General features: G+C 41.7%; 1 protein-coding gene across 3 annotated transcripts; it reads left to right on the top strand.

The window, feature by feature from the left end:
- The first annotated feature begins 1,279 nt into the window (after positions 1 to 1,279).
- Positions 1,280 to 12,393, top strand: ogal (O-GlcNAcase like). 3 transcript variants are annotated; one of them, XM_066647934.1, is made up of 17 exons: positions 1,280 to 1,375; positions 1,513 to 1,647; positions 2,525 to 2,576; positions 2,665 to 2,762; positions 2,935 to 3,065; positions 4,013 to 4,184; positions 5,573 to 5,671; positions 5,907 to 6,185; positions 6,437 to 6,535; positions 6,629 to 6,894; positions 7,878 to 8,052; positions 8,634 to 8,719; positions 8,842 to 8,934; positions 9,224 to 9,294; positions 9,472 to 9,592; positions 10,504 to 10,627; positions 10,809 to 12,393. In XM_066647934.1, the coding sequence occupies exons 2-17, from the start codon at positions 1,596 to 1,598 to the stop codon at positions 10,943 to 10,945; spliced, it is 2,055 nt and encodes a 684-aa protein (XP_066504031.1). In that variant the 5' UTR covers positions 1,280 to 1,375; positions 1,513 to 1,595; the 3' UTR covers positions 10,946 to 12,393. The 3 variants fall into 3 exon arrangements, with proteins under 3 accessions (XP_066504031.1, XP_066504030.1, XP_066504032.1); XM_066647933.1 differs by having other exon boundaries at positions 1,286 to 1,431; XM_066647935.1 differs by having other exon boundaries at positions 1,299 to 1,431; positions 1,571 to 1,647.
- Positions 12,394 to 12,418: the final 25 nt, after the last annotated feature.

Here is a 12,418-nt window from a genome sequence, read left to right as displayed (position 1 = left end):
ATCAGGATGCAACATTAACTTTGTAGACAGGTGAAAGTTTTTTGGATGTACATTTTATTAAATTAGGCAGTTGAGATGGTAAACTTTTTCAAGAGAAGTACAGCATTAATGTGATTGTGGCTCATACTACAATAGCTGACCAGCTGTGGGACCTGTAAACTTTGGACTACTCATGAACTTGCTGTGATCTGTTAAAAGTGCATCAGTTATCAGTTTCATTTGCTGTTTTATGGCTGCACCCACCCACATTCTTTACACAAGCTCTGTACACCCAATCATACCTGAAAATCTGGCATCTCTTCCAACATTAAAGCAGCTACATTGTTTGCTCTTCTGGGAAGTCTTCACACTAAATGTTGGTATATTTATGGTGAGGTATTGATCACATTATGCCAGAAGAGCTTTAGAGGTTAGAAACGTAATGAATAGTAAGCTGTAGATAAACATCACTCCACCTCATCCCAAAAGGATTGGGCAGAGCGCTCTCATACAGGATAATGCAGTTCCACTGCTCCACAAGCCAATGGCGAAGGGCCTTTAAAGTCCACCCCATGCTTGGTATTAGACATCATGAACTTAGGCTGGTGTACTGATGCACTAAAGTGCCCTGATCAACTTTATTGTTTTTCTATAGAGATTGATAGTGTGTGAACTCAGAGTACTGTTACATCTAAAGGTCTAGATACTTTGGGAAATTGACTATATTTAATTTTCCAAACCAGGCATCTGTTTTTTAATCATTCCTTAATGAGGACAAAACACCTCTTAACAACACTTAACAGACATTCACCCAAGGGTTAAACCTCTAGAAGGCCCCAGGACCCTGGAGCTGTGTGGATGCAGCACTATGGGACCCCATGCCACATAAGTAGTCTACCTTGTGGCAAAATAATAAATCATTCACATGAATATCGATATTTTTTATAATGTTCATCAGAAACACCGAATGCTTGGGATTTCTCAGTTTGTCAGCTCTCAGGTAAGTAAAGCCCAAAATTGTCCAATAGGTACGCCCCTCTGGAAAGGCTTGATTTTAGGCTCAAGTTGTCTAGCTGAACTGAGAAATACTGCCTTGTAGAATTTTTGGACATTTAGTTAATGTGTTTTACAATGAACATTCACATAGTTCTTATCTACTACTGGTGGACTGCATTATTTACTGGCACTATATGTAAAGTACATTTGGGATTTGGAACACCGACCGTTTCAGCGCAGGCGCAGTACGCTCAGCTGGTAGGCGGGTATTCTTGTGACAGCCCCACGCATGCGCCGTAGGTGTAAACAAAGTGCAAAGAGGAACGGGTTGGATTGAAAAGAGCAGGACACTGAGAGATGTGTGTTTAGGCTGCTGCGAAGGTTCTGGTGCGAGGACACGGTTTGTTATTACTTCCCACTGACTTCGGCTTTCATTAGAAATTGGAACAAATACACGTAGGTGTTTAATTCAATAGGAACGACTCCTCTTACATTTGCCATTCAACATCATTCAGTCTTTATCTACTTTGAGTTTAGGAGCTCTATCTGCTCCCAGACCGGACTGAACCCCTCTTACAAACTATTCTGCTCCAAGAAACTCCACCAGGGACAAGGCAAAGATGTCGGAGACGACCAACAGCTCCAAAATGTTCCTGAGTGGTGTTGTAGAAGGTGGGTAGACTATTTTTCTTTTTCTTTTTAACCACTAGCAGCAGGTCAAAGTAAATATGCATAAAACCCAGGTTATTACATTTATTTTTAGGAATGTTTCATTCTAATATTTTTTTTATAAATATCTTAATACCTGCAGACCTAGAAACACAAAAATCATTCCTTTCTAGAAAGGGTGAATGCATTTATGGGTTCCAGCTTGTGTCTGGTTCCTCTCTTTCAAGCAAATTATTTGTTAACATCTTCCCTTGTGGAGAATCAACACACTGCAAAACATTTATTAACGATCCCCTCTAGTGGAAATCAAGTGTTTTATCATGTTAATATGTGGATAGTGTGCTGTTTATATGGTAAAAGATGAATCATGAGGGAAATAAGCAGTCATTGCCATGACTGGGCTTTTCTGCTTTGAGTCTTCAGTGCTCCAAAGAAAATCTCAAAAGGGCAGATTCAGACAGCCAGTGTTTATTACATCATATCCCTATTCCATCAGTTTGTAGGGCAGAGGTCTGAGCTGCAGAAGGGTGGGTGAAGATCAAGATTAAGGAACTAATTGCATATTTGTAAACTACTTTTAATAGTTATAAGTAGGTTTCTTGCTAGTTTTTAGGGTTATAACCTGAAGGGGACCTGCAGATACCTTGTTTATCAGTGAAATATTGAAATAATAATGCAATACTCACAAGCTCAACGCATTCAGAATAATTTTAAGCAAGTAATTACTTTGAATCAATTTATTGTGACAGCCTCACAAGCCAAATATATGGCCGCAGGGTTTAGAATGATGTTTTTCAATAGCTTGTGATCGTCAAATAAATGAGCTGCTGTTTCTTTGTGGATCCATTAAAAGCTTTGTGAGCTGACCTTTGTTTTTTAGGATTTTATGGACGGCCATGGACTATGGAGCAAAGAAAAGCGCTATTTAGAAGGTAGTAAACTTTTTATTTGCTTTGACAACCAGTCATCATGGAGTCTGTCTGCTTTTTATTACATAACCTTTATGTTTTATTAACTCAGGGAACAGAAATGGGGCTTGAACACATACCTGTATGCCCCAAAAGATGACTACAAACACAGGATGTACTGGAGAGAGCTGTACACCTCAGAAGAAGCTGGTTAGAATCTTTAAAACTGTTACTTAAACCAGGACATAATGGGGATCATAATAAACTGTGATTTTTGTGGTTGCATGTGTGGTTTCACTTTGTTTACGAAGGTAATATATAATACACATTTTTTTATCAATGTAACTTATAAATAATTGGGTTCTATGTTGTGTCTTTGAAGAGCAACTTATCACTCTCATCTCTGCTGCGAAAGAGCATAATGTGGAGTTCATTTATGCCATCTCACCTGGGCTAGATATTACATTCTCCAACCCTAAAGAAGTAGCAGCTCTCAAGAGGAAGTTAAGTCAGGTAATGTTACCCTTTCAGACCTCCTTTTTGCTTTCTAATATTTCTGACAAAATGGGTTAGACAATGAAAGTGAAACACCTGTCATTGTAGTGTGGGAGGTTTCATGGCTAAATTGGAGCAGCCTGGTGGCCAATCTTCATTAACTGCACATTGCACCAGTAAGACCATGTGCATCCAATGGTTCAAACATTGTGTCCTGAAGGCGGTGCCGTGTATCAGGACGACAATGCACCAATACACACAGCAGGACTGGTGAAAGATTGGTTTGATGAACATGAAAGTGAAGTTGAACCAAATTCTTTCCTAGAAACAGCAACTCACAAAGAAAGAATTAAATTAAATTGTAGTATATGAACTTACCAGTTTATTCTCCACAGAATGGGTCCCTTACATGGGTTTCTGTGTTTAAAATATGTTTCATACCAAATATCTAATACACCCAGGGCACTGAGTAGGAAGGAATACTGGAAGTAGCTCAAACGTACATGAAAACGTTGCTGAAAATGAACAGAATGTCTTAGCCACCATGAAGTATTTCACCATGAAGTTTTTTTTTTTTTTTTTATTCACTTTTCTGTTGCTTATAAGTGCATGTTTGATTTCCTTCATCGTCAGCATTATCAACATTAGTGAATGTTCCATTCCATTTACCATTTCCAAATCATTGCATCACATAATTCATTAGACGTGACCATTCAACACATTGCTACATATTAACTGCGTCTGAGACTAACGAGAACGGCTTGGTAGGTTTGATAAAGCTGTCATGAGCTATTGATAAGTGCTGTTCATGAGCCAGAATAACCGTGTGTGCGATCTTGAACTTTCTCAATATTCACCAGAATAAATCAGTTTATGAATGTTTATGGCCTAGTTGGCTCTGAACCAGATCTGATGGAGGTGTGTGTGTGTGTATGTGTGTACCCACACATGTGCTTCTCTTACAGGTGTGTGGGTTTGGCTGCAGGTCTTTTGCTCTGCTCTTTGATGACATTGAGACAGAGATGTGTGCTGCAGATAAGGAGGCCTTCAGCTCCTTTGCTCATGCGCAGGTGGACATCACAAACCAGGTGTTCCAGCACCTACAGGATCCTAATACTTTCCTCTTTTGCCCAACAGGTAACACTCAGGAGCATGATTACAGCCAATTGTTTTTAAATTAAAGCCATGTTAGGTAATATTTGTACCATGACATGAAAGCTATCCAATCATTGAGATGCTTTACTGATCTCTAATAAGGAGAACAGAGCCTGTGTTGTTGGTACTCTGTGCTCAGTACTGCAGAAAGTGCGCTAAGTAATCAGGACAGCACTGTAAAAGTAAAATACCCTTACTAGCTATAAGAGCAAAAATAATAAATCGTACCTACCATTCTTTATAAGGTCCTATAAAAGCACTAATAATTACTTTTCATGGTTATCCAAAAGCTGTATATTTGATAGCAGGTAGTGTCGCAGTCACACAGCTCCAGGGGCCTGGAGGTTGTGGGTTCGATTCCCGCTCCGGGTGACTGTCTGTGAGGAGTTTGGTGTGTTCTCCCTGTGTCTGCGTGGGTTTCCTCCGGGTGACTGTCTGTGAGGAGTTGGTGTATTCTCCCTGTGTCTCTGTGGGTTTCCTCCGGGTGCTCCGGTTTCTTCCTACAGTCCAAAAACACACGCTGGTAGGTGGATTGGTGACTCAAAAAGTGTCCGTAGGTGTGAGTGTGTGAGTGAATGTGTGTGTGTGTGTGTGTGTGTGTGTGTGTTGCCCTGTGAAGGACTGGCGCCCCCTCCAGGGTGTATTCCCGCCTTGCGCCCAATGATTCCAGGTTGGCTCTGGACCCACCGCGACCCTGAACTGGATAAGGGTTACAGATAATGAATGAATAAATGTATATTTGATATTGACTGAATGTATGATTTTCATAATCTTTATTATTTAGAACTAACAGCGCATGTTGAATTATTTACTGTTTCTTTATCACACATGTATAAACAGTGAAGGTGACACTGGTTAAAACTGATTTCAAATCCATGTTTAGATGTGTGCCACCATCAAGTGCTCAGCATGTTGTTGCTTTCATATAAAAACTTCAAGGCTTCTCGAGTGGGTTGGCACTGTTGTTGGGAGATAGTCCAACGTCATTGGCTTAATTGTTCTCTCATTTTGAGTGGCCTAGATAGGCTCTTCCTCCCCAAAATCAGTCTGTGTGATGCCACAGGCAACATGAACATATGTTAGTTAATATAACGTAGTAGTTGCTGTTCTCCTCCAAGTAATTAGCTGCTTAGTAATGTTGTGTTTGCAGTGGCTGTATTTACATGTCTCAGATTAACCGTGTTCTAGACTTCACCCTCCTACTGGGTGAGAAAAACCTATTATGTAGGTTACTATATTTCAGTTATGACACAACACATTTTGGCTTAGCACAGTTAGTAACCTAGATTTGTTTTAAAACGACAGCTTAAAGATTGTAGCAATACATTTGCAGTGATTTGTAGCCACAGTGTTGTATTTTTCTCTTGTAGATTACTGTGCTGCGTTCTGTACTCCGAGTGTGAGAGAATCTTCATATTTACACACTGTTGGGGAAAAACTCCTCCCTGGCATCGACATTCTCTGGACTGGTGAGATCATCTACTGATCATCTGCTGTTTTCTGCCCTTTAAAACTGTATACTGTTGTCTGTTACAATCCCTAATGTGAAATCATAAATACTCTGAAAGGCAGGTGAGTTTAAATATTGTAATGAACTTTCAGATTTTGATTTAAAGCATGTAATGTTTATATATTCCGTATGTTATGGTATTATATATATCATGGAGAATAAGTTGTTAAGCTTCTGTATTTCATTCCCTTCAGGCCCTAAAGTGGTGTCTAATGATATATCCGTGGAGTCCATAGTGGAGGTGTCCAGTGTTCTGCGAAGGCCACCGGTGATCTGGGACAACATTCACGCGAATGACTACGACCCCCAGAGATTGTTCCTGGGACCCTTTAAGAACCGGCCCACTGAACTCATTCCCAAGCTCAGAGGAGTGCTTACCAACCCCAACTGCGAGTTCGAGCCTAACTTTGTCGCTGTTCATACACTAGCCACTTGGTGCAAATCTAGCACAGGCCAGAAGGATGTTTCTATGGGTAAAGTGGAGCTTCCAGTAATTTCTACATCATGTGATTGTAGCTGTATCAACAAATCATAAAATGAACTACTAACTTAAAATGTAGGAGTCATAATTAAGGGTTAGAATTGGTGTACGTATTAGAAAACGGGGCAAAAATGAAGTACTATTTTGAAAATTCAGTATTATTATTATTATTATTATTATTATTATTATCCTGTGTATTATTTAGAACACCCTCTTTAAACTGATGATCCTACTGTTCTACAGATGGTGAAGATCAGGGCTCGGACTACAACCCCCAGGAGGCTTTGCGACTCGCCCTCACAGACTGGCTGATTGAGTTTGGTATGGCAGATCAGCCTGATGGTAAGACATGGTAAAGACTTATGAATCTTTAAGTTCAATTCACAATTTGCAGTCTGATTATTGTTTCTGAAATCGGACCGTCTCTTTGGGAAGTGTCCCGTGCTGGCAGTGGCTGTCCTAAGAGAGAGCCGTCTGAGGAGGAGCCCATGCAGACGGACGAGTATGTTCCAGGACCCGGAGAGAACCCACTGTACACGGCAGAGCCACTGACACTGGAGGACCTGACACTTCTGTCTGAGCTTTTCTACCTGCCCTACGAGCACGGCCCCACTGCCCTCTCCATGCTCAGGGAGCTCCAGTGGCTCCGAGGCAACAGCAGTGCTGCTGTGTTTGACTCCGTTGCACCCGAGAATGCGAAGGTTGGTAGACCATGTTTCTTCACCCTGTAATTTGACATAAACACTACTGTTCCAAACTTTGGAATCGTATTATGGCATAGTAATGTGGGCAGACATTAGAATTACTTCACATTTCTTGTTATTAGCTGTGTAGGTATTGTCACAAATGGCAAAGTTTGGTTGAAACAGAATAATAGTATGTGACAAAAGTCTATCTTTACACTTATATAGCGCCTACACTTATATAGCGCCTTTCTAGATACCCAAGGACGCTTTACAATCCACACTGCTCAGAACGCTCAGAACACTGAATCCACACACACTGGCGAGAAGCGGCAGCCAAACGCACACAGCGTACTCTCAACCAGGAACGACCGTCCACCTGGAGAACCGCATCGGGCACTAGGGTTTCACCCAGGACAGAGTGCCAATCCATATCTGGGCACATACACAATCCCCTTACACATACAGACATTCATTCACATACTCACTCACCAGGACAGTTTATTAGAGAAGCCAATTCACCTACCCTCCATGTTTTTGGACTGTGGGAGGAAACCGCAGACCCTGGAGGAACACACCACACTCCTCACAGACAGTCACCCGGAGGAAACCCACGCAGACACAGAGAGAACACACCACACTCCTCACAGCCGCAGGGAGAATGTGGAAACTCCACCCAGATGGGACTTGAACCTAAGATCCCAGCGCTGAGAGGCGAACGTGCTAACCACTAAGCCACCGTGCCACCCAAAAAATGTGTGTTGAACATGCTAAAAACACACACACACATTCCCGAAGCAGCTGGCAGCCATTCCCAACTCCCTGGGAGCAATTGTTTGTAAGGTGCCTTGCTCAAAGCGTACATCAGCCATGCATTTTGTGGGAGGAGGCTGTTTTTACTTGATCACGCTTGCAGTTGTTTAACGAGTTTTACCGTAAAAAAAAAAAGCTTTTGAAGTGTGTCTAGAATTTTAAATACATGTTCTAAAACCCTTCCACAGGCCAAAGAATGGCGAGAGAGAGCAGAGCGCTTCGATGACATGTGCGCTGCAGTGGTGCAGATGTTTAACAGACTTTCAAACGTACCAAACAGAACCATTCTGTACGACCTGTACAACTACATCTGTGACATAAAGAGCGGCGTGTCCTTAGCCAGAACTTTCGTCAGCAGTTTGGGTAGGTGCTCATTTTACTTTCAGTGATTTTATTAATCCATTTGAATTGTATTGATGCCTACAGAAAAATGTTTTTTTGGTTGTTTGTTGTTTTTTTCTGTCAACCTATTTAAAAAATGTAGACTACACATATATAATCCATCCATTACCTGTAACCGCTTATCCAATTCAGGGTCACGGTGGGTCCAGAGCCTACCTGGAATCATTGGGTGCAAGGCGGGAATACACCCTGGAGGGGCCGCCAGTCCTTCACAGGGCAACACACACACATTCACTCACACACTCACACATACGGACACTTTTGAGTCACCAATCCACCTACCAACGTGTGTTTTTGGACTGTGGGAGGAGACCAGAACACCCGGAGGAAACCCACGCAGACACAGGGAGAACACACCACACTCCTCACAGACAGTCACCCGGAGGAAACCCACGCAGACACAGGGAGAACACACCGCACTCCTCACAGACAGTCACCCGGCGCGAGAATCGAACCCACAACCTCCAGGCCCCTGGAGCTGTGTTACTGCGACACTACCTGCTGACACAACCTAATTTTTTTTTAAATCTTTTTTGGACTAGGAGGATGTAATCCACCACACTGTCAGGTTATAAACAATGACCCAGAGCCGTGGGGCTTCAGAGGTGGCCTTTCTGGAGAGTTCCAGGTAAAGTTTTAGTGGATCTACTGTATTGTATTTTAACAAAAGAAAGAATGATGCTGAAATATTAAGACATAGAAAATGAAATGACTGGTTACAGATGATGATGGTTTGTTTCTGTTTTATAGAGAATGCTTCCATGCCACGGGAACCGGGATCTCTTCCGTACTCCTCCTGCAACCCGAGTGTACACCATTCGACCCAGCATTTCAAAAGACAAGGTGACAGAGTGCTGTATTATTTGAGACAACGTTCCCACTAACGCTAACACTAACCAATTCAATGACAAGGTTTCAAGCATCACACAGGACACTGATGACCACCTCATGTTCTCTTTCTGTAAGGAATCTAATAGTCATGTGTTAAACTCTTCACACAAGTATTTCCTAACACACCACTATAAACATTTCTAGAATGAAGTACTTCACATCAGACCACTCTGAATGACCTTATTGATGGTAAGAATTCCAGTGTAAAAGTGAGCATTGATTGTCTGTGTCTGTATTTCAGTCTGAGGTACTGAGACTGTCCAAGGAGATGCAGAGCGAGACACTGCAGCAGGTGACTTTAATTGGTGACAGGTGGGTTTACAGTTGCTGGAATCTGAAAAATGTTGTGAATGTTAAACACAAAAAGGCTAAATTGAATGTAAACTCTGTTTAATGGTTATAACATTTTTGAAATAATGGCTGTATGTCAAGCTTGTTTACGTAGTCCACAGTCACATTTGCTTAAAGTCTGATTGTCCCTGCTCTCAGGCTGGTTGATGGTCAGCTTTCCCCCTCTAATCACTGTGACCTGTTGCTGGAGGACGAGACTGGACTCTGTGGCTTTGCTTTTGCTCTCACCGATGCGAAGACTGCCATGATCAAATCCCAGGTGAGTGATAAGGTGAACAGATATTATTATTCATTCATTCATTCATTATCTGTAAGAGCTTATCCAGTGCAGGGTCGTGGTGGGTCCAGAGCCTACCTGGAATCTTTGGGCGCAAGGCGGGAATACACCCTGGAGGGGACGCCAGTCCTTCACAGGGCAACACACTCGCTCACATTCACTCACACACTCACACCTACGGACACTTTTGAGTCCCCAATCCACCTACCAACGTGTGTTTTTGGACTGTGGGAGGAAACCGGAGCACCCGGAGGAAACCCACGCAGACACAGGGAGAACACACCCCACTCCTCACAGACAGTCACCCGGAAGAAACCCACGCAGACACAGGGAGAACACACCGCACTGCTCACAGACAGTCACCCGGAGCGAGAATCGAACCCACAACCTCCAGGCCCCTGGAGCTGTGTGACTGTGACACTACCGGCTGCGCCACCGCGCTGCTTCAGATGTTATTATTTTTTTATTTACATTTTTTTTCAGATGGAGAGTTGATAAAGTCTTGGTTTGGCTTAATGGATCAGACACAGCAGTGCTACTAGAGTTTTTAAACACTGTCTCCACTCACCACCCACTCTGTTAGACACACCTTGTAGATAAAAAGTCAGAGACTCCTTCGTCACTGTTCACTGCCCACAGGCTGATGCTGGCTGTATATTTTTGTTTTGTGGACTATTCTCAGTCCAGCAGTGACAGGGATGGGTTTAAGAGAGGAGTGTGTAGAACTACAAAGTGCTCTTGTATGGTCAGTTGAAACAAGGAGGTGGTCATAATATTAGGGCTGATCATCAGTGTTGCAGTGTTGTATTTTCATTAATTTATTTTTTTTAATTCTGGAATTCCATGAGCAGATTAAACAGAAATTGTAAAATGACTGGTCCATTCTGTTTTAGTATCCAGAAATGATGCTCAGAGACTTCCCATCCCTCATGGCTATTCAGATCCATCCAAGAGTCCCAGACCCCAACATTGTCAAGCAGCTGATCAGCAACGTGCTTTCATCACTGAAAGAAAGCGGTAAGTTCAGATCTAAATGCCCAGACAGTAGTAACCAGTGCAAGTTTGTAATGGTTACTAGTATCTAATTAGAGGCACTGACTTTAGTGTTAATCTAGGAAGGTCTTACAAGTTTCTGAAAGCAGAATTCTGACATGCTCCTCACCCTTGTCTCAATATATTCCTGGTGTTCTTTCCTCAGGCTCCAATGGGGTATTTTGTGAATTCAGATCAAGCGACAAGAGAATGCTGAATTTCCTCAGGACACTGGGTCTGCTGCATGTGCTCAATGTGGAGGGACTGCAGCCAGGCCTGGTCCTCATGGGAACAAAACTATGATTGTGGCTTGTTCTACAGATATTAGTCCACTAACAGTGTTTACATTTGTAAACAGTATAAAATTACAGCTCATAAGAGATTCCATCTGATTCGGGCATGGACTGATTCCTTGATGAAAACCCAACTTTGATTTGAAGAACTGGACAAGAGCAACAGTATACTCCATTATTTTAAAAGAGAAAAACATCCTTGAAAGTTTGTGATGTGTAAATCATGCTTGTGTGCCATACATTGGTTAAAGAAAAACACATTCTTCAGTAACAGCACCTTAATTTTAATGTGTATTGTCCAAGACTCTTAAACAATTCTGTTCCCTGATGGACTGAACATAAGTGTGATTCCACAGATGTTTAAAAAAAAGAATAAATCAGGAATACAACACTGGCTTTAGTGTTTTTAAACAGCAGCTGATTTAAAAAGCCAGTCTTTAAAATACGTGAAATAAAACAGTATTAAAGCACATTTCACATCTATGTAATTAAAGTTTTTTTAAAGTTAGCTCATTTGGTATGAGTTAGAAAATGCTGTTGACTTTGAAATCCCCTGAGTCTTTAGCAGCAACATGGCTCAAGAAGCAGATCAAAGACCCGACATGATGAATCTGCTTTTCTTCTGTTTTCTTCAACCTCATACGTCTCCCTTCAGCACAGCAACCTCGGTGCCAGGTGCTTGTTCTGGTCTCTTTAGTGACTTCTAAACAATCTGATGCAGAAGGGTGCAGTGTCACCACTGTTTGTTTATTGAAATATCACAAAGATGAAGGGAGATTTCAGTAAGCAGGACTTTTTCAGTGAGCTGGATAATTTATGACTGCTAATTGTTAATGTGCATTATTTGTAAGGGGGGTGGCAACGTGGGAAATATATATCATAATCACACTTAAATGTGCTATATACAACATTTTAAGTATAACAACAGACAACTAGTTTCTATGTAAAGATATGGTGGAGTACAGGCAAAGTCGTCCTGAGGAGAGAATTAAGTCACATATTCTCTGTGTGTTGTTCTCTGCTCTTTGTTTTCGTTTCCAGGCCGACCACGAATGAATATTAATCCTGCCGTGTGGAAACGCTGGCTCTACCAAATAGACAAGACAGTAGTCGCTGCTCTAGTGCAGCATCTAGTGGCAATGTCAGATATAACACCTTTGAAAACATTTTCACACTACACCGAGATGTTTTGAAATGTTTGCAATGGATAAAATGCTGTTACAAATTATGAATCATAATATTATTATTATTCCACACATTGTGTGCTGCACTGAATGCTAATCAAATTTGTCTCTTTGCGAGATTATTTTATATTAGCTCGTTAGGTACAGATGAGAAACACTATTTCAAATGATTATTATTCTTGTATATATCCTTCGCCCTTCACACAGGTCTGTTTTGAGTTACTGGCCTCTAAGTCCTGCTTACTGTAATATCCCCACTCTCTGTGATATTTCTATGTCTAATATTGCACTGATCATGG

This window comes from Hoplias malabaricus, chromosome 16 (assembly GCF_029633855.1).
Source record: "Hoplias malabaricus isolate fHopMal1 chromosome 16, fHopMal1.hap1, whole genome shotgun sequence".
NCBI classification, from domain to species: Eukaryota; Metazoa; Chordata; class Actinopteri; order Characiformes; family Erythrinidae; genus Hoplias; species Hoplias malabaricus.
The sequence above is the reverse complement of the archived record's forward strand: the minus strand, read 5'-3'. Positions and strand labels throughout refer to the sequence as shown.